Raw genomic sequence first — 22,718 nt, 5'->3', positions numbered from 1 at the left:
TGTGTACTTGTATGTATTTCTGCCATAGACTGTTAACAAGAATGTGAGGTCCATATTAGAAAAGCTGCTAAAATCATAAAACTTTGCAGAATTGTAATAAATTATCAATATGAATTACCGGTCTGTGATAGTGTATAAATTTGTACTCAAAAACTAGGTGGGATAGAAGCATAATTCTTGCACTGGGTGAATCAGCGGACTTTGGTGTACTTTGACTACGATTTACATAGCTCTTTGTATCTCCGTCGTGGAGACATGACGAGAGAAGAAATGGCTTAACTTTCGGAGTTTGAAAAATGAGAGGAGGACAGATTTCCACCCCTCAAACATGTTTTTGCAGAAACACTGTAATTTCGCTTAAATAGTATGAAATAGCAGTAATACTATGATTTGGCAGAAATACTACTTTTTAGCACAAATACTATTGTACAGAATGGTGTACGTCAGTTTAATGCTGGGTGGTGCTGCAATAGTAACTATCCTCGGTCAGAAGGAGAGGCTGACATCCAGGGATTAGATTACCACAGGTGGAGTTTATTGGCGGTCAGATGGATGGTACAGGGAGGCATGGCATACAGTAGGAGGATGTGGAGAGGTGATATGGTGTGGTTTCTATGATTAAGAACACTGGCAACAAATTCCTCCACTACAAATCAGTCTGATACCACTTCTTACAGGGTTCACGTTTACTAAGGCACTACCCAAAAGGCGCCACAAGAGGGCACTCCAACACAAGAGATGACCTATTTACACTGTAAACACCCCCTACTTAGCCACTACATACTACAGTGATATTACAGTATACAAATTCACACAAATACTATGATTTGGCAGAAATACTATTACTTAGTAGTAATACTATAACATAACAGTTCAATGTTCTTGCACAAATACCACAATATGGCAGAAATACTATGTTTTAGCATAAATACTGTGATTTGGTATAAATACTACGATTTGGCACACATACTATATTCCGCAGATACACTATAACATAACAGATATTCTACGACTTAGTAGTAATACTATAACATAACAGAATTATTAATTGGGCACAAGTACCACAATTTGGCAAAAATACTATGATTGGGTACAAATACTATGATTTGGCAATAATACTGCATTTTAACACAACTACTGAGATTTGATTGAAATACTATGATTTTGAAGAAATACTATTACTCCATACAAATACGATGCTTTGGGACAAATACTATGTTTGGGTTCCAATACTATGATGTGCAACAAATACTATGATTTGGCACAAGTACTATGATTTAGTACAAATACTATGATTTGGCAGAAATACTATGCCTTAGTAGTAATACTATAACATAAGGGATATACTATGGTTTTGCAGACATACTATGTTTTTGCACAAATACCATGATTTGGCACAAATGCTATGATTTAGCAGAAATACTATGAATGGGTACAAATACTATGATTTTGCAATAATACTGCGTTTTAACAACAACTACTGAGATTTGATTGAAATACTATGATTTAGAAGAAATACTATGACTCCATACAAATACGATGCTTTGGCACAAATACTATGATTTGGCACAAGTACTATCATTTAGTACAAATAATGTGATTGGGCAGAAGTACTATGTTTCAGTACAAATACTATGATTTGGCAGGAATACTCTGATTTAGCAGAAATACTATGTTTTAACATAAATACTATCTTTTGGCAGAAATTCCTGCTAAAAAGGAATATTTCTGCTTTTTAGCAGAAATACTGTAATTTGGCATAAATACTATAATTTGGTATAAATACTGTGATTTGGCACATATAATATATTCAGCACATATACTATAACATAACAGAAATATTATGATTTGGCCCCAAAACCATGATTTTGCACAAATACCATGATTTGGCAAATATACTATGATTTTTCAAAAAATACTATGATTTAGCAGAAGTACTAAGATGTAGTAGAAGTACTTTGCTTTAGCAGAAATACTATGATTGAGGAGTAATACCTAAACATAGGAGAAATATTGATACACAGACACACATACACAGACAGTAAAGGGAACAGGAGCTGTGGAGAGTCTGGGCTTGGTATATGTAGGTCAGTTAAATTAGCTGCACCTGCTGTTGTCAGCCCTTACACACGCAGACACAGAGAGAGGTGTGAGTTTTCTTCAGTGTATTTCTGACATTCAGGATTCCCCTCGAACAAATGGCCATAATTTCCTAACCGTAGAGGCTAGAACGGTCATTCAGACATTGTTTTGTTCAGAAGAGATGGGGGGAATCTTCAGGTCTTCATAATTCAGAGATAAAATATAAATTATTAAAGATATATGACTTGTAATACACTGTAACTGAGTAGAGGCGAAGCAAAAACTGCCTTGACTTGCTCTCAAACAACCTTTGGTAACTCTAAATCTATATGGAGCATCAAAATCATTCTTTCACCGTAAGAAACAGCAGGCTTTGGTGAACAGTCATGGAAATTTTCAGGGCTCTGTGGAAATCCATCAAAAAGATATGATGAGAGAAAAAAGTGACTCATTTCCAGAATTTGAAATCTGATGAAATCTGAGCGAGGGACAAATTTCCTACCCTCAAACAAGTCTAACTCATCTCAGAACGGTAATAGGTGAGAAAATAATTCTTGAATTGTGAGCATCAGGAGTGTCTGAAGATATACCGGGACAAGCCTCATGTCTTAACTTCGCTTCGTTAAGGAGATATGACAATTTGAAAATGCCTCTCATTAGAGAAATCCAGCGGTGATTTTGAACAAACTCTCCATTGAGTTTATATGGAGAGTTTTCTGACTTTGTGTTACTCTGAGGAGATTTGCAAAATAACTATGAGTCCCACAACAATGATAGGGACATTTTCTGAAAGCCAGCAAAAATACCTACGTTTTGGTGTATAATCTGTGGGGCTTGAGTGGAAATTGAGCGAGTAGCAAGAAGTTGTTTGGACATGAAGAGAAAATTCAAACAGTTTCACTGTCCCCTCTGACTTAATTGCATAGCAACCATAGCAACGCATGTATTTTCTGAAAAATGACAATTTTGCAACTGAAGACTTAAAGAGAGATAAGATGAAAACAGTAGAAGATCTGAAAAAGCTGAATCATACAGGAATAGCCCAATCATTTGAGAACGTTTTAAAGTTTGAATGGAGTTTCTAGGTGAAAGTATGAGGCAGTAGTTAAGTTTCAAAGACAAGAAAGTTTTAGCAGAATTGTGGAAGTTTCCCATTCATTTCAATGGGACAAATTAAAGGAAAAAAGTGTAATATTTTAAAAAGTATAATAGTAATAAACACCAAAAGTCATAGCCGGCATAAGCAGAAAGAGCAGAACAGTTTAGAGTTTGAACGGTGAAAATAGCACAAAAATTGTGGAAGTAGATCCACGGCGAAAAGTGTACGGAAACACCCGGAATAATAAAGAATAAAGAGAAACAGGAACTCAATAGTGTGGATGCCTATTAAGGCATCCACACAATAAAAAACTGTGATTTTTACAGTGTGTTTTTTCCCTTTCTTCCTTCATCCAGGCATATGGGCCAACTTTTTAATACCCCTGAAAAATGGAGAAGTGATCGAGGGTCAGTATGTGGAGCTGCAGGCCCGGTACACTGGCGGCAACCCAAATTCCAAGAGTATCGCCTGGAACTTTTTGATGCCTAACACCAGCCAGATGAAGATGGTAAGGAAACAATTACACTTAAGTCTAATATACTGTATATCAAGCCAAGACAATAAAAGACTTAAAGGTTTCTAATACTACTGTGCTGTGCAGATAGATGATCCAAAAGGAGGATCACAATCAAATAGATTTAGGGGAAGAAAGAGAACTCAGGAAGGGAAAGGATACAGGGTTTTTTTTTTATTATTATTTCCCTTAGTGTCTCACCTTACTTTACTCTTTACAGGAAGAAACATTCATTAAATGTAAAAACATATTCACTGATAAAAGAACAAAACTTAACTGCAATCTATTCAGAGTCGTATGTGTTTAGACAAGATAAAGTGAGCAATTCCCCTCTGACAAATTGTTCAATTCTATTGTATTTTATTTATACAGCACCAAATCACAACAACAGTCACCTCAAGTCACTTTATAGTGTAAGGTAGATCCTACAATAATAGAGAGAAAAACCCAACAATCATATGACCCCCTATGAGCAAGCACTTTGGCAACAGTGGGAAGTAAAAACTCAGTTTTAACAGGAAGAAACCTGCGGCAGAACCAGGCTCAGGGAGGGGCGGGGCCATCTGCTGCGACCAGTTGGGGTGAGAGAAGGAAAACAGGATAAGACATGCTGTGGAAGTGAGACAGAGGTTAATAACTAGAAATAATATGTATATAAACACATAGTGAGCGAGAAAGGTGACTGAAGAAGAAATACTCAGTGCATCATGGGAATCCTCCAGCAGCCTCAGCATAACTCAGGGTCACCTGATCACGCCCTAACTGTACTACTTTAGCAAGAAGGAAACTCTGAATCCTAATTTTAAAAGTAGAGATAGTGTCTGTCTCCCCAATCCAAATCTGGTTCCACAGAAGCGGGGCCTGAAAACTGAAGGCTCTTCCTCCCATTCTACTTTTAAATGAACTAGGAACAACAAGTAAGCCTACAGTCTGAGAGCAAAGTGCTCTAATGGGGTGGTATGGTACTAATTATGTAAGTAACTAAAATTTGACAAAGTGATATTTTTTCCAAACTGCTAATATATGTTTCCTATGCATAATATAATAATAGTAATATGGAGAAAATAATTGACAAGAACCTATTGTGCCTTTTCCAGCTCTTGGTTTTGTTTTTGAATGCTATTAGAGTTGCTTGGCATCATTTGTAGTTGAAAGTAATCATAAATACCAATGCATGAGTTCTTGGTGCAGCCCCTCAGTTCATCTTCTCTTTTAAACAGACAGTTTTTGCTCCTCACCGTTCTTACCTTTAAGGTAACAGGCGATGATGCTTTTAGATCACTGTGGAGTGATTTTGGCCCACTCTTCTTTGCAGAATGCTTTAATTCTTTCACATTGGAGGGCTTTTGAGAATAAACGGTCTGTTTAAGGTCTTGCCAAAGCATCTCAATCAGATTTAAGTTGTTTTCTTTTGCTGCTATGTTCTGGATCACTTTCCTGGTGCATAACTCAAATGTAATTGAACTTCAGAATACAAGCTGATGGCAGGAGATTTTCCTTCAGGATTCTCTGGTATAAAGCAGAATTCAAGGTTCCATCAGTTACAGCAAGTGATCAAGGTCCAGACCATCAGGTGACTAGATTACTCAAAGAAAACAGATTTTAATCTAAGAACATCTTTACTTTTTACTGTAAATGATGCATCTGCCTTGAACCGTTCTATTTATACTGTATTTCAGCCCCTTCCACTGCAGAGATACATATGCTGGAACTAGGTTTTATATCAGGCTTCTTTTGTTGTGTTTTGTTTTTTATTGTACAAGAGCCATATTCGTTAGAATGTAGTATTTATCTAACAATACAGACCTGCATAATTTGTGTTAATTAAATTGCAGAGAATGAGAGCTGAGAATTTATAGATCAGGTTCAAGAACATTAATATTACTGTTTAATTTGGCCTTATAGGTGGAAATGTGAAGGTTAGATTTTATTTTATTCACAACTGAACATAGAAAACATGTCCAATGTTTAAACTGAGAACGTACCTTTTTAAAGTGTGGGCTGTGAGTCCGCCGTGCACTGTTTACCTCACCTGCCGATATGCGTCATGTGTAGTTGCTTTGGAGGAGGCTGTAAAACTTTGTGTAGAGTCCAGTAAAGGTTGATGAGTCAGTGAAGCTAACTTCTGTCCAATGTCAGTGATACTAAGGTGAGTTGTTGAAGATGTCCTGAACTTTCCTCTGTAAGCACTGCTGATTTTACCAGTGTTAGTGAAACTTTCTTTTCTTTAAAGTCTTGCACTTGGACATTTAGCAAATAAATCTCTGGAAATGTTTTGGATAAATACAAAGTCCATTACATCCCTGACCTGGATGTCAGTGACACAGGTCAGTGATATCTGTTATGCACAACTACTTCTTCGTGTGCTTTCTTTTATGTACTAAAAGACCCCAAAAAACCCCCTTTTTTTAATCTTCTTTTTGTTTCATGTGACGCTTGCTTTCTGTCCTTCTGTCCAGATCATCTCCTACACCGACAACGAGGTGAAGGTGTTTGACGGACAGTTTAAGGGCCGTGTCGGTTTCCTACATCAGATGCCATCATCAGATGTGTCGTTCTACATCAACAACACCCGGGAGTCCGATTCAGGAAGCTACATCTTTCAGATTGTTAATGATGGTATTACTGAAACGGTTACCCTGGATGTGAAAGGTAAGGGAAATTCACCCGTTGCACAGCTGTACTTCTCAGATTCACTGTGAAACAGTAAAACAGAAAGTCTTGTAATAAAACATTACATAATCCTCTCCCCTCAGTCCCTCCTTCTGTTCCGAAGTGCTCTATGACAGGGAAGCCAGAGGTAAAAGGAAATGTTACTCTGATCTGCATGTCCAGCTCTGGGAAACCTATTCCTTTGTACAAGTGGAAGAAAACCAGCCCCACCTCTGAGGTCTTCTTCTCACCCATGCTCAGTGAGTGCACAGCGAAAAAACAAAGAGTCATTGTTTGCTATAAATGTGAATTATTGATAGAAAAAGCAGCCTGCACACCGTCTTTTGGGATTGTCACTTAGCACATCTTTGAGAACTGTTATACATGTGAAATAATGTGTCTTCATGTGTGTTTGACTGTCTTTTCCATGTAAACTGCTGTGTTAGATGAGAAGACTGGCACTCTGAAGCTGAACAACCTGAGCAGCAACATGTCGGGGAAATACGTGTGCACAGCCAGCAACACGGTGGCAGAAAAGAGCTGCGCAATCGACCTGCACATTACCAACTGTACGCAGCAAGTGTAACCCTGGTTATGGTTTATTAATAAAAATAAGTGATGAAAAATAGTTATGGACCACACATTCAGATACACTATTATCAAGCATGAACAGCGAGCATCGATGTAATTAATTATTTCTGTTGGACACGATCATATCCTACTAATTTCTTATGACTGCTGACACGTCATAAGAAAACTAAATGAATATGCAGCGAACTTTCTTACATATATATTAAAATATTACAAATATACAATAATTTAGCAAAAGTATCATTATAAACCCCTATCACTCATGACTTACACAGATTCAAAGTAAAAAACAAACCCTGTTTGCCAGACATGTTTAACGTTGCTAGCATAGGGCTGTGACATTTTACATTGTAACCATTAGCTTAGCTGACTTTTCTATTCAGCAGCTAAGAAAATTATACTTTTGTCAAAGTTGGCTGAATTTGTCTTACTTTAACATGAGTCTGGACAGTCAACCATGCCCAACACAACCTAGCGTCCTGGGAATATATAATGTTGCAGAAGCCTGAAAACAATGGACAGCGGTAAATTAGTGATCAACATCGCAGCATTATTGTAGTGTCTTTACATTACAATATAAAGCGCCTTGAGGCAACAGCTGTTGTGATTTGTCCCTATATAAATGAAACTGAATTGTAGCTTAAAACTGATTTGCTAGGCCACAACACAACTGGTCACCTGATTAGTCCATGTCTATGTCAAACAGAAAGGACATCTTTACATGACTCGAATATAAAACATTAATCATTAAACATTGTGATGCTTCAAGATGGCGCCGAGTATGGCAGCCTCGTCGCGAGCTCCCCCAAGCAACGGCTTTCTTCTGTGTTTAATTTTACTTTTCCTTTATTTTTTCACGAGCAGCACTTGTCTCCTTGTGTACGACCGACAAACCTTACTGGACATAAAAGACGGTCTTTCTTATAACTTTCCGGAGTTCAAGTTTTGCAACACGGACGCTCCGTTTGCAGACCCCCCATTCATCTCACCTGAGATGCCTTTGTTCTCTGGCCCTGGAGGCCGCAAACGCCGACGCAGAGGGAGAAGATCTGGCGTTCTGGTTCGACTGAGACGGCGCACTTACAGACCACCGTTACCCAGTTTATTACTGGCTAATATGCAGTCTCTGGAGAACAAGCTGTGCGAGCTTCGGGCACGGATCTCATTCCAGCGAGAGATGCGGGACTGCTGCGTGATCTGCCTCACAGAAACCTGGCTATCGGACAAAGTACCGGACTCCGCAATACAACTGCCGGGGTTCTCTGTGCACCGCGCGGACAGGTCACAGGATCTTACTGGGAAAAGCAGAGGCGGTGGTGTGTGTTTCATGATCAACAACAGCTGGTGTGATTATGCGAACGTGCACCCGGTCAAATCCTTCTGCTCACCGGACCTGGAGTACCTGATGATTAAGTGCCGGCCATTCTACATTCCCCCACAAGCCGACACTGACCGTGCACTCAGGGAACTGTACAGCGCGATCAGCAGCGAGGAAACCGCACACCCAGAGGCAGCGTTTATCACAGCCGGAGACTTTAATAAGGGAAACCTGAAGAAAGTCTCACCAAAACTCCATCAACACATCCTTTTCAACACAAAGCCCTCCCCCGCGCCCCATTCGGCCAATCAGATCACTGCTCCATCCTGCTCCTGCCCGCCTACAGGCAGAAGCTGAAACAGGAAGCTCCAACCCGGAGGGCGGTGCACTGTTGGACGGACCAATCGGAGTCTGCGCTGCGGGACTGTTTTGATCACGCGGACTGGGAAATGTTTCACGTGGCCGCCAGAGACATTGATGAATACACAGACTCAGTCTGTGGATTTATCAGGAAATGCGTGGAAGATGTCGTCCCATCCAGAACAGTCAAATCCTTCCCAAATCAAAAACCCTGGATTAACGGAGATGTTCGCGCGGCACTGGCGGCACGGAACACCGCCTTTGCCTCCGCGAACACATCGGACTACAAACACGCACATTACCAACTCCGGAAGACGATCAAAGCAGCCAAACGTGAGTACAGGGACAGGGTGGAACAACAGTTTGACAACCCTCGGAGTATGTGGCAGGGACTAAACACGATCACAGACTTTAGAGGGAAAACCAGCACACCGCAGACCACGGCCTCTCTGTGTGAGGATCTAAACGTATTCTACGCTAGATTCGACACAGCGAACACCATGAGACCGGACAGTGTGCGCACCGCGGATGACGTCAGTGCGCACACTGTGTCTGAGGAGGATGTGCGGAAGTGCTTCAGGAAGGTGTACGCACGCAAAGCTACTGGTCCGGACGGGATTCCCGGCCGCGTCCTCAGGTCATGCGCGGCTCAGCTGGCTGGAGTGTTCACGCACATCTTCAACCTTTCCCTCTCTCTGTCTGTAGTCCCAGCCTGCTTCAAAATGGCCACCATCGTCCCTGTACCCAAATCCTCCACCATCTCCTCATTGAACGACTGGCGACCTGTAGCCCTGACCCCCATCGTAAGCAAATGCTTCGAGAAGCTGGTCAGGGACTTCATCTGCTCTGCACTACCTGACTCACTGGACCCTCTACAGTTTGCATACCGCCACAACAGGTCCACTGATGATGCCATAGCCCTGACACTACACACTGCCCTGTCACACCTGGAGAAGAGAGACACGTATGTGAGGATGCTGTTTGTAGATTACAGCTCAGCATTCAATACCATCGTTCCCTCGAAGCTGGACAGGAAACTGCAGGATCTAGGACTGAGCAGCTCCCTCTGCAGCTGGATCCTTAGCTTCCTGTCTGACAGACGCCAGGTGGTCAGACTGGGCAGCATCACCTCATCCCCCATCACACTGAACACTGGTGCTCCACAGGGGTGTGTACTGAGCCCTCTCCTGTACTCACTCTACACCTACGACTGCACAGCCACTAACAGCTCCAACATCATTGTGAAGTTTGCGGACGACACTACAGTGGTGGGTCTTATCACCAACGGTGATGAGACGGCTTACAGGGAGGAGGTCAGCGCCCTGACCCACTGGTGTCAAGACAACCATCTCACCCTCAACGTCGCAAAGACAAAGGAGTTGATAGTGGACTTCCGGAGGTGCAGAGAAGTACACACCCCCATCACCATCAACGGCGCTGCTGTGGAGAGAGTGAGCAGCTTCCGGTTCCTTGGCGTACACCTGGCTGAGGATCTTACGTGGTCAGTACACACAAACAAAACAGTGAAGAAGGCGCAGCAGCGCCTCTTCTTTCTCAGGAGACTGAAAAGATTCGGCATGAGCCCCCGCATCCTCAGGACCTTCTATCACTGTGCCATTGAGAGCATCCTCACTGGATGCATCACCACCTGGTATGGCAACAGCACCGCCTACAACTGCAAAGCTCTCCAGCGAGTAGTGCGGTGCTCTGAACGGATAATTGGAGGTGAGCTTCCCTCCCTCCAAGACATCTACAGGAAGCCGTGCCTGAGGAAAGCGGGGAGGATCATCAAGGACTCCAGTCACCCCAGCCATAAACTGTTCAGACTGCTTCCATCAGGAAGGAGGTTCTGCAGCATCCGGTCCCGTACCAGCAGACTGAGAGACAGCTTTTTCCATCAGGCCATCAGACTGCTGAACACGTCATAGACACCTCAGCTTCACTACTGGAACTTCAACATTATGCACTCCACACTGTATATAAATGCCACTTGTTTTGCACATATTCAACTCTGTATATTTTATATATTTTATTATTATTATTATTATTATTATTTTATTTTTTTACTATTTAATTTGTAAAAATGTGTATACACACACACACACACACACACACACACACACACACACACACACACACACGTAGGAAAATATTTAGTATACACATCCAGAAATGCATATACTATTATATATTGTACATATATTTATTAGTTTCAGGTTGGCCATTCTTGTATTTTGCTCGTTTGTGTTGTTGTGTTTGCACATCTCTGTTGCTTGTGGGGCTCGCACACAAGAATTTCACTCGCATGTGCTGTGCCAGTGTGCCTGCACATGTGATGTGACAATAAAAAGTGATTTGATTTGATTTGATTTAATCTGCTTTTCTAGCCAGTGCTGTACAAGTACTATTGATTCTACACGAAATGAGGTAATAAAAGTGTTTTTAAATTCTTTGAGATAGTAATTGTATGTTCTTTAATTCCAGCCAATAAAGTGGGGGTGATTGTTGGTGCCACAGTTGGCTCAGTGGCTGGCTTCATCTTCCTCCTTTTTGTGTGCCTCGCTTTTGTCTTCGTGATAAGGAGAAGAAACAACGAGGATGACTTGGCCAATGAAATCAAGTGAGTCAGTGTGGCTTAAATGCAAGCAGAATTTTATCATTTAAAATTCGTAACAGCATCTCAGCTGGCCAGCAGATCTGAACCAGGACCCTTTTGCCACAGTGCTAAACAGTGTCAGTTCAGGCAAGTCATAAGTGGCAGCGTTGGTAGATGAAGTTCTTGTTGCTGCTGCTTTGAATCAAATTCATTTTAGTCCTTTGCAGATGACCCAGGTTTTACTTTTGACATGTACCAATTGCACAGGAATGCACATTTTGATCTTGCACATTTCTCAAACTAAAGTGATTCTATCACACCTGTTTAAGAAGCCTGTTTTTCAGATTTAATTTTCATATCCTGTGATAGCAGAAACAAATGACCATAGTTTCAAGATTTAATGAAGTACTCCATTTCAGTGTTACTGTGAACTAATTATGCATTTCTAAAAGTAATCTACACGCCACAAATAAGTAATCCTGCACCTCGATGTCTACAGGGAGGATGCTCAGGCTCCCAAGCGTGTGTCATGGGCTAAGAGCGGCATGGGTTCTGACATCATCTCCAAGAATGGCACCCTGTCCTCCATCGCCTCCAGCCCACACCACAAAGAGTCCTCCCATCACCACAACAACCACCACCACCACCTGCAGCAGTATCCACAGCGCCCCCCCTCAGACACTGCATCCATCATCACCGCCACAGGCAGCAATGCCGGCTATAGACCGTCCCGCCACCAAGGGGCCTCCACTCCCACCCATTACAGCTACAACAACAACACCACCCTGCCACGTGAACAGCCATTGTCCCCCGAGGCCGGCAGCAATGGCGGTTCCATGCCCAGACCCGAGCGCTACACCCAGTTGCCTCAGGCACAGGCGCTGCCGCAAACGTACAACCAGCCTCGGCTGCAGCTCCAGACCGCTCCCTCCCCGCCACCACTACCCACCTCCACCATCATGGCCTCCAACATCACCCGAATGGGAGGCGTGCCCATTATGGTTCCTGCACAGAACCAGGCCGGATCTCTAGTCTAGCATGAGCTAAGGGAATACTCTCACAAAGGATCAATTGCTGATTTTTCAAAGGGACTTTAATATTTAGCAAAGAATTCAAAATGAAAGGTCATTTACTGATGCCAACAAGCTCTCAGACACACTGTTTACTTCCTTTAAGAATACTTACTTATAGTTCTTTTGTACTCTGTATGCACTGTACACATTTGAAACTATGTATAGATATGATTTTCATACATTTGTCCAGTATCATCTTTTCTACTTTATGGATTTTAATGTTTTCATTTTTCATATTTAGATTTTTAAATGTAATTTCTTCCAAACTGTTTTCCTCCTGCCATTTACTAACCGCAGCTGGAACGCTGTGTGTGCTAATCTCACGGACAGAAAAAAAAGAGCACCAGCATGCTACACTTTATCCATTGTCTTTATTTAGAGAAACTACCTGAAGGACTCATAGGTCATTACTGTTTAAGAAGGAGAATGTTGCTCATAAACACTGGGTTTAATCTATGTATTATTAACTCTATTTCAGCACCAGACATCAAAAGACAACATAATGTGTTGTGTGATAAAGTTTGCCCTTGCAAAGTATCCTAATCCTTTTTTTTGGCTTTGCTTCTGTTGGGTTTTCAACTTGCTTTCAAAATGCTTTTAAACTCACTTCTTTAAATACAGATGAGCAAAAGCTTCTGATAATACTGAGCTGTTTAGGACTGCAGAACAGTAAATTTGCTTATATTCTTGACTAGTACTAATAACCAGTGTTGGGGAAGTTACTTTGAAAAGGTAATTAATTATAGTTACTAGTTACTTCTTCAAAAAAGTAACCGTTAGTAACTGAGTTACAATATTCTAAAAGTAATTAATTACTTGAAAAGTAACTATTGCGTTACTTTATAAAAATGTTTAACCCTCTGGGGTCCAGGGTATAATTGGCCATTTTAACCACTTCTGATTTGACCTCTACATTTCACCTTTAAAAACTGTTTACTTGTTTGGTATCATTCTTTTCAGCACAACCTCACGTGTCTGAATTTCCAGTTATGTTTTCATTTTGACATACTGTATTAACACAATTGATCTAAAATCAGACAAAAAACATAAAATCAGAGTAGAAAAAGTTATATTTTTTACTGTAACAACAACAAACATGTTTAATGAATTATATTTCATAACTTTAAATGCAAATATAAATTGTCAATTTTAAAATCCTATGCACAAGTTTTGCAAACAACAACGTTATTTGCATCCATTTACCTTTTACCTTGATTTTTTAAATAACCATTTCAAACTATTTACAGAACAATCAGTTGTTCTGCATTCAATAAGATGCAACACAAATTATTTGTGCCACTCCAAAAACACAATTTATGTCCACTATAAAGGAGAACATCACAGCCTGATACCTGCAGGTCTGACAGCAGCAGGTGTATCACTCCTGTTTCTACCTGGAGACAGCAGTCGCCTCATTGTTCTGACACACAACACAAAACTATCCACAACACTACACACTAACTACACACTCCAAACACGCTAAACGTCACAAAACTCTCTCTCTCTCTCTCTCTTTTTCGTTAGACAGTGATCATGATTACCGTCCGCGGGAGCGCGCGCAGCTACTTAACGCTGTAGCGTCCACATTACTTACAGCTACTTCCATGCAACTGATATAAGATGCAGTAAGCTGAACACAGCTTCAATCGTCTGTTTGTTGAAAAATAGTAACGGAGCGCATTTTCTTGTTAGTAACTGTAACGGCGTTGTAACGATAGGAATAGTAATTAGTTAGATTACTCATTACTGAAAAAAGTAATGCCGTTATTCCCATCACTGCTAATAGCTAATAACTAATCATTTAAAGTTGCCTGCAGCATTCAAATTGTAAATATGTGAATTTTGGGGGGTAATTGGTAGCACGTTGTTGAGTGCAGCCTTTATGGACAACAGAAACAGGGGACGTGTTTGCCTTTATTACCACTTTGTGTTGGCATTCTTTTGTAACTTAGTCATCATCTGCGTCATCAGCATAAATTCATTACATACATTCATTATTTGGACCTGTTCTTCTAGACTGGCGCAAAGAGCTTATAGCATTAGAGAAAGACACCCGGTGATCACACAGTCCCGCACAGTGAGGATAAAGCTCTCGCTTTTAACAAGAGGGAGTAGGAGCCACCTTCTTTGACCAGTAGTGGATCAAGAAACTGAAAAAATATACAACCGGCCATCTGCCACAACCCAACCAGTCGCGGTAGATTGCCGCCCTTCCCTGAGCCTGGTTCTGCTGGAGGATTATTCCTGTTAAAAGGGAGTTTTTCCTTCCCACTGTTGCCAAAGCGGGTCATATTACTGTTGGGCAACTAACAATAATATGACTTTCTTTGTATTATTTCTCCGTATTATTGTAGGGTCCACCTTACAATATAAAGCGCCTTGAGGCAACTGTTGTTGTGATTTGCTGTATAAATAAAATTGAATTGAACTGAAGATCAAAAAGAGGCCACCAAATATATCAGCTAGCAGCAGAGCACCACTATGCATCACATCAGGATTAGAACCATAAGGCAGGTCTCCTTTCAAAATGGTCCACCGCACTTCAGTACTTATGTATTTAAACTCCTTGGAAAAAAATTGTGGATATACAGTTATGTAGCACAAATTTGACAAATTTCTATAGTTTCTTTACTTGAGTATATCAAGTATTCACATTCTACTTAGAAATATTTGGGGAAATGTTAACAAGCGTAAAGCGCACGAAAGTCTGTTAAGAAGCCTCGAGATGCATTGTTAGGTCAGCAAATTTGAGCCATTTTATCAAGTTTCATTTAAGCTGATGGAGTTTTTGGCTAAAAACCTAAAGACTCCATCAACATTATTGCAGGACCATCAGTCTTGCACTACAGATATTCCTGGAATCTCGACCTCTTTAGACTTTCTTTATGCACCTTGGAAGTTAACAAATGTGTTTCAGTTTGCTTCTAATCTGAAACAAATAAACTAGATTTGGTTCAGAAACTATTTTCCATTTCCAAAATGTGTGGACATATTTTGAATAAAAACTGCTGTGAGGGAGGCACTGTTTTGTAAAAATCACATTTGTAAGAATGTATCCAAATAGCTAAGGTCATTTTAATACACTGAATGATTCCAGAACTTCTTTTCATTAGTTAAGAACTAAAACTATTTATTATGTTTTTACACATTAGCGCTATTTGTAATGTCTGTTGTTACTGAATATGATTTCGATTTGGAAAAGAGAAGAAAGTGTGGTCATATTCTGCTGTAGTGTAATTACACTGGAGCATATGTTTGTTATTTAAGCTTTTGGTTAATGTGCACAGATATTTTTACAATTATTTACATGACATTCTGAGATGAAGGCTGATGAGGTTGAAGGAAAACATACTGTAAAAGCATCTCATGCAAACCACTTGAGAATATAAGCTCAAGACTAAAGTCAAGATTTCATGAGGGAAGTTGAAAGAAAAGAGGAAATCTGTTTGCTGTGCATTTAAGACTCTGTGTCCTTTAAAAGTGTACATTATGGACATTCAAATGTATTCAACGCAAGCCTTTATTTTTATATTGTACATGTATAAAAAGCACATTAAGAAAAGTGAAAGAAGTGCTCACTATCACACTGAGTTATAAACCAGTGTGGATTGTATAACTGCTGTGGACAAATTGGTGGCCAAACAAATATGCTTACTTATACAGACGGCCTAAACTGTAGACAATAATGTGCAGTGTGCACTTGTATCTTCCATATTTATGTTCATTGAAAATGCCTTGTATTATATTTTCAATTAAAATTTAAAAAGATCAGCTGTTTGTGAGTTTTGTTTTATTCTTGTTTTCCAAGTTTTACCAATTTTGTCTTCTTGGCAAGCTTGTAGAAGGAAGGAAGGATTGATGACTGAGCTTGAAAGGACACAGGGTTTTCCTTTGGCGTTTTTTGTTAGAAAAAAGCTGACAAGGATCTGTCATTAAACAATCCAGCACCAAGAGAGGACCAGCCACTCCTTTAAGTAGCGGTTCAGGACAATGTCATCACAGGCGTGTGGAAGTGTGGAACCAACAGGCAGAAAATCTCCACTAAGTCCCGCTGCTGCACAAAAACAAGCACACACACGTAAACACACAAACCAGGATAGCAGAGGAATTGAGTAGATAGCTGAGGTGGAGAGATGGACAGGAAGTAGGAGGTCAGCATGGAGAGGACAGAGGGAACAGATACAGAACTGATGAATAATCAGCAAATACAATGATGTCAAAAGTATGACAATCCCTTAAAAACATCCTGGGATCAGAGCTTTCTGTGTGAACTGAAAAAGATTCTTCATCTTTTTGCCAAACACATTTCGTTTTTCCAAGATCAGACCTATGCATCCTCTATAGCAGGGGTGGGCAACTCCAGGCCTCGAGGACTGGTGTCCTGAGACCTCTACTGAACCCGCAGTACTTCAACACAGCTCACACTGTTACACTGGAGGCATAAAAATAACCCCTAAAAAGAACAAACCCGGTGATTCTATCAGCTGTAATGGTATCATCTGTCCACAAGGTGTCAGATTTTATTGGTCGATTCACTGAGCAACCCTTTGATATCCATAAAGCTAAAACACTTCACAGCCTGATTGTTTGCTTTGCAACAATCCCACCAACTTCATATGTCTACATTATTGCTGTTGAGAGTTTGATGAGCCAGTACCTTCTGCTTCTGCATAGTCTTTATACAGCAATAAACAGCTGTGAATGTTATTGTGTATGAATTTTCTAGAATGAGGCTGTAGAGGTGCTACATAAATCCCAGTGAGGTTCAGTCTACCATGTTGTACTGGATGGGAGACGAGGAGGAAAGAAGCAAGCCTGCTGGAGAAACTCACACTGATTTACAACTGAAAGAAAAAAGTGCAAAAACAGAGAAAAGCCTTACATAAATGAAGAGCTTTTCCCCTCTGCTCCTCCTTCATCAGATCTCTTTCTGGTACAGGAAAATTCAGAATCGATTCGTGTTTATGGATGGATTTATGTGGATGGACCAAAGAAGTTCAAATGAAACATGGAAGCACATAACGGAGTGAGTAGAAACTAGGAAAGTGCTCAAAGCTTTAGCTGTGTGTGAAAATTAACCAAAACAACAATAATGTTTGTCAGGTTACATGGATGAAAATCATCACTTCATAAGATCACTCAGGAGTAACATGACTAAGTACAAGTTCCTGTTTGACTCTAAAAAAAAAACAAAAAAAAACTTCATATTTGAAAGTCCTGAAGTGCACAGTGTCATGTAAAAAAATTAGACTCTAGAAGTAAAAATAGTATTTTATATTCAGTCCTGTATTTAAGAGGGATCCAGTGCAGAGGAGCCAGTGTAGGAGAAAGATGCTCTCCCTTTCTGTTCCCTGTCATTTTTGCTTTGTTTTTTAGGAAATCCTGAAAGTAACAAATTACAGTAGTCAACAGGGAAGCAGCAAAGTCTTAAACACCAGATGTGCTTATCCGGGATTTAAATCTTGAAGTTGGATCAGTGACTCTTGGCTGAATGTCCTGGAGCTGTATGTGAGGCATTCAGGGAACACCAGTCAATCGCAGCTACATTGTTAGCAGAGATTATATTCTTCATGAAATGAACAAAATACAATTACTATTCTCTTAAACAAGCAAAAAGGAAAACCCACAAAAAACAACCATGCTGAGTAAGTTTTTAAAATGTCCTTATAAGATCCCAAAAGATTGACTCTGTAAATCTCAACGTAGCGTTTTCAGTGGGAGAAACATTTTGTCACTCAACCAAGTCACTTCTTCAGTCTCAGCTGGCTACAGGTTTCCCCAACCTTTTAAACAGTACATTTCCACAATGACTGAAACTAGCACCACTGACAAACAATCGGCTGTGAGGTCAGTTCCTTGATCATTAACATGCAAATTGTCTGAGACTAAGAAAGTCACACATGTGCAAATAAGGTTAGGTTCCCCCTGTGTCATTGTCCTCTGTGTACCTTAGTGTGTGTGTGTGTGTGTGTGTGTGTGTGTGTGTGTGTGTGTGTGTGTGTGTGTGTGTGTGTGTGTCCCCTCTTTTTCTGTCTCATCTCCCTTAACTGTTTCCGTTGTTTAGAGCACAGGATTTCCTTCTGTGCCACCTAAAGTTACGTAATATTAGCTGCGCTGTTCTGGCTTCTTTTTTGTAAGCCAATTGAAATTCCTTTGTGCCTTGATGCTTGCATAATATTTTTGCTTTCATTTATGCTCATGTTGCTTTATTATCCATCCATCCTCTTCAACGTATCCTTATCAGCCAGTAATGCAATTCATCCTGATCGGTGATTGGTCAAAAGTCTAGGGTGGCAGAAGGGGGGAGAAGAGGCTTGTGATTGGTGAAAAATGTGCAATAAAGGAGACTTCTCTTTTCCATTTCTCTTTTTTTCTTTATCAGGTGATGTCTCCAGCTCCTTTATCTCACCTGATGCCTGGACTGCCGTCTGTGGTCTTCAGTATGATCACAACGTGTTATTTATGTATTTTGACTGACTTACAATGACAGGACAGTAAGCATTATCAGTGCACATGCAATAAAAGCATGTAGTTGTCACTCGAACATTGATGAGGATTTTCCTTTGGCTCTTTTGAACCAAAACAGGTTGGAAAATCCCCTGAAATTAAGAGCAATCGAGAATGAATTGCTTTCTTCTCTTCTGTGTTATTATGATGTGCAAAGACTAGCCATAAAAGGAGTCTTTTAGGTTGCCCCGATGAGACGATGTAATATATTTATTTTATATTTATATATATTTTCCACTTTTATACTGGAAAATGTGAAGGATTATTTATACCATTGTACTAGTCATTTACAGACATGCAAGAAATTAAATGCATACCGTGAACTCTTGACCCGCACACGAAGAGACATTGTTGCACTTTGCTGCCATGTTAGGGTCCACTTGTCAAAGGTCAAAGAGTTGTAAAATCACGACAAAGATGCTATGAGAGATTATGTTTGTCCTGTGACAAAATATTTGAAGAGGGGTCACTGAATAGTTCATTATGAAAATGTTGTGATCATATACCTTTCACAGTCACTCGACCTCAACCAAGACTATTTGGGGGAAATTTGACTGTCATAACAGATAGATATTAGCTTTGTTATTGTTTCCGAATCAATTCCAGGAAACACTGAAGCTGTTGCAGAGGCATGTGTTGTACAAATACTTCAAAAACTTGTGTTTGCCACCTGCTTGTACACATTGCTTCTGTGGTTCCGGTCTGTTATGTGTTTTGTTATGGAAATTTTAACAATAACCTGCAACACACCCAGTGAGCTTGATTTGAAGTGGGTTTAATAAACACATTGCAATGTGGAGAGAGCATCCCAGTGAAACACTAGGATCATCCCACTATCTATTTAACGTCTCCCATTACAATGGCCTCACTGTGTTAACATTCCACATGCATGTAAACTGGTGATGGGAGTGCTCTTACTATAGTAAAGTGAGAAAGTGATATTACTATAACTAATGTGATATGATTAAACATGTGATTACTACATGAGAAAAGAAGTTTGCCTCCACAGTTTCTACATAGTTTTGTCTTCTGAGCCTGTTGGCAGAGAATGCTATTTGTGTGCAACTTAATAAAAACATATCAAACATATTTCTCTTTCTATAGATTTTATTTATTTATACTTGTATGTTTTGTCAGTGCCCTTACGATTATTGTGGTGCTGATTCAAAGAAGATCAGTAAGTCTAAGGCAGATTAAAGCCCAACTTAGGCATTCATTAAGTGAATCCACAACTCACTGTTACTATAACACAGGACACTTCATTAAAGTGGATGAAACAGGAATACAGGAAAACAGCACTGCAGGGTAGTCAATCAGTGAACTTGATTATGAATCCAATGCAAGGGGCTTTACATAATCAACTGTGTACAAAAAGTCAATAGTCCCTGTCAGGTACGCTGGAATCATACACGTTACCATCAACAGTATCATTGTGAATGTTACACACTTAAAGAAAGTTTACAATGAGCAACATGTACTGACAATAGCCATACACAGGTAAATGTGTAGTAAATGGTAATGCAGTAAATCTGCCTAGTACGATATTAAATACACGAACACTTACGACTTCATATATGTCACATCGTTTGTAACGAGCCACGGAAAGCACCACCGGGCACTGCAGACGTGAAGGCGCGTGGATACCGTCTGTGCCTGTGAATTTTTCTGTTTTGAGGACGGCTTCTTTTACCTGTCACTACAGATGGTCTGTTTATGTTTTGATTGAGAGCCTTTTTTTGGGCAGCTGAAGAGGAGAAGTCTATCTTATGGCCAACCTCTGGCTGTATCTTGGTCATATTACCCAGCAAAATCAAGTATGCAGGTTCATCTGTAACAGTCCTTGTGCCACAGATCCACACTGTTGCTTCTACTTTAAACAGAAGAGCAGAGACATGGGTGCAGGTCTCCGCGACTCCGGCCATACAGCTGCAGTGGGCGGCTTCAACCTTCCCTGTGATGCTCACAATGACCCATGGCTGCAATGCTGGATGATTCAGTCTTTGAGAGTGCAGTACCTGAAACACACACAGGCAAAGTTCAAGACACGAACTTTAATAAGCCAAGGCCGACACAAATGTGTTGTGTCTACGTTCAAATACATTAATCATAAATGTAACAACTAAAGTGTTTTTATGTATCCATATATAGAAAGCTGCATGTTATATTTTAAATCTGCATGTTTCTTTTTAGAAACCTATCAGCAAAAAACTTAAGTATGTAATGCAAGGATGTAATCACTTTCAAGAGTGAGAAAGCATAAAGTTCGACTTTAAGTGACAATTGTGGACACTTAATATGATAAGGCGATTCTGCAGGTCATTAATCAATGTATAAAACTAAAATAAAATGTGTCACTAAAATGTATTTAGTGACACAGCACACAAACACGGAAGCAAGATGTGTAATTAGGATTATTTATAATAAATATGAATTAATTAGTGTAATTTCATTAACCATAGAGAATAACTAAATCCTTCAGGACAATGTCACATCAGTGCACTGAACTCACTATGGCATCCATCTAACAGAGCTTCCACATGTTCTCACTGTAATTTCCCCTCATGAATGAATTTATGCTGCACTAATCTGAATGTTCGGAGGGAAATCAAACGCATTTTACTCGTAGTACTCAAGCTGACTTCACTTGGTTTGAATGACGGCGTACTCACAATTGCACCCAGTCCTTGGTGAATTGGATGTGCGCCTCCAGAGATTTATGACGGCGAAACTGGTGCGCCGTGTATGCGCTGACTTTACAGACAAGGTACGAGAACAGATCATGCTAAGTCAACAGCGGTTTGGTCTTCAGGGTTTCTACTAGCGGACGAACTCTCCTTTCCAGCACCCTGGCATAGACTTTCCCAGGGAGGCTGAGGAGTGTGATCCCCCTTTAGTTGGAACACACCCTCCGGTCCCCCTTCTTAAAGATGGGGAACACCTCCCCGGTCTGCCAGTGCACAGTGATTTTAAAAATAAAGATGAAATGAAAAGTAATTAATAAAAAGTAAATATTTAAACATTCCTACAAATGTGCAATGAACGTGTAAAAATTCTGTTTAGTAGTTGTTGCTGTTTCTTTCTTTCTTTCTTTCTTTCTTTCTTTTTCTTTTTTCTTTTTGAAAAATAACGACGTCTCTGAGGCGCGAATTACTACGTGAAAAATGGCGTCATCTTGTGGCCCCTTTCTGTCACTATAATTCATTCAAGGCTTTGTGGGAAATGCTTCTCCTGTAAAAGTTTCAGTCACCGGCGACATTTTTTCATCAGCAGAACGTTGACCGTCATCACAATGAACCAAATTCGATGACGTCACAAAAGTCAGCTCAAAGCACAACCAATCAAAATCTTGACTTTGATCTGAAAATCCTTAAATAGCCGTTAGTTCGCAGTGTTCCTCACAGCAATCAGTTGCGATTAGTTCACATTTGCTTCGTGTTTTTAAACAGTTTCCTAAAGAGATTTAAACTCTTTTTCAAGGATATTTTAAAAGTTCTGTACCAATCAGCTAAAGTTTGACAGCTGTACCGACCAGTTTCCTCCAGTCTATTAAAGCAGACTGTTTTCAAAAAATGGATAGAGGAGACGGCTCACAAAACCATGACGATGGTGAACAAAACCATGTTGGTGTAGGACTAGCAGTCAATGAGCTGCTTTTGGCACTGCTGCAACAGGGAAATCTTAGAGCAGTTGACAGGATGTTCCCCTGGATTGAAATCAATCAGTTGCGTGGTTTAGTTGATAATCAACTGCCACAACAAGAGGAGGCAGTTGATGTTCCGGCAGGAGGCATCGAAATAAATCCTCCCCAGGAAATAGCAGGACCCTGGGAAAATTTTAGAGCAGAGATGGGAGTAGGCGATGGCATTGAAAGAAATCCACCCCAGGAAATAGAAGGACCCTTGGTCATTAATGGAGCAGAGATGGGA

General features: G+C 40.3%; 1 protein-coding gene across 1 annotated transcript; it reads left to right on the top strand.

Moving 5' to 3' along the window:
* Positions 1-548: 548 nt before the first annotated feature.
* On the top strand, positions 549-15,971 carry LOC147320070 (endothelial cell-selective adhesion molecule-like). The gene is made up of 7 exons (XM_086307595.1): positions 549-555; positions 3,538-3,689; positions 6,155-6,347; positions 6,452-6,607; positions 6,794-6,916; positions 11,101-11,236; positions 11,712-15,971. The coding sequence occupies exons 1-7, from the start codon at positions 549-551 to the stop codon at positions 12,247-12,249; spliced, it is 1,305 nt and encodes a 434-aa protein (XP_086163721.1). The 3' UTR covers positions 12,250-15,971.
* The last annotated feature ends 6,747 nt before the right edge of the window (positions 15,972-22,718 follow it).

Source organism: Aulonocara sp. 'chitande type north' Nkhata Bay, linkage group LG10 (assembly GCF_057382095.1).
Source record: "Aulonocara sp. 'chitande type north' Nkhata Bay isolate Kocher_YH1m ecotype deep benthic linkage group LG10, A_spYH_male_GT1.1, whole genome shotgun sequence".
NCBI lineage: Eukaryota > Metazoa > Chordata > Actinopteri > Cichliformes > Cichlidae > Aulonocara > Aulonocara sp. 'chitande type north' Nkhata Bay.
Note: the sequence above shows the minus strand (reverse complement) of the source record. Positions and strands in the feature narration are given on the sequence as shown.

Bases quoted from the DNA above. Each gene is read 5' to 3' on its own strand.
- LOC147320070 (XM_086307595.1), top strand. The intron at 6,348-6,451 runs GTAAGGGAAATT...CTCTCCCCTCAG, and splicing joins GGTTACCCTGGATGTGAAAG to TCCCTCCTTCTGTTCCGAAG. The intron at 6,917-11,100 runs GTACGCAGCAAG...CTTTAATTCCAG, and splicing joins CGACCTGCACATTACCAACT to CCAATAAAGTGGGGGTGATT.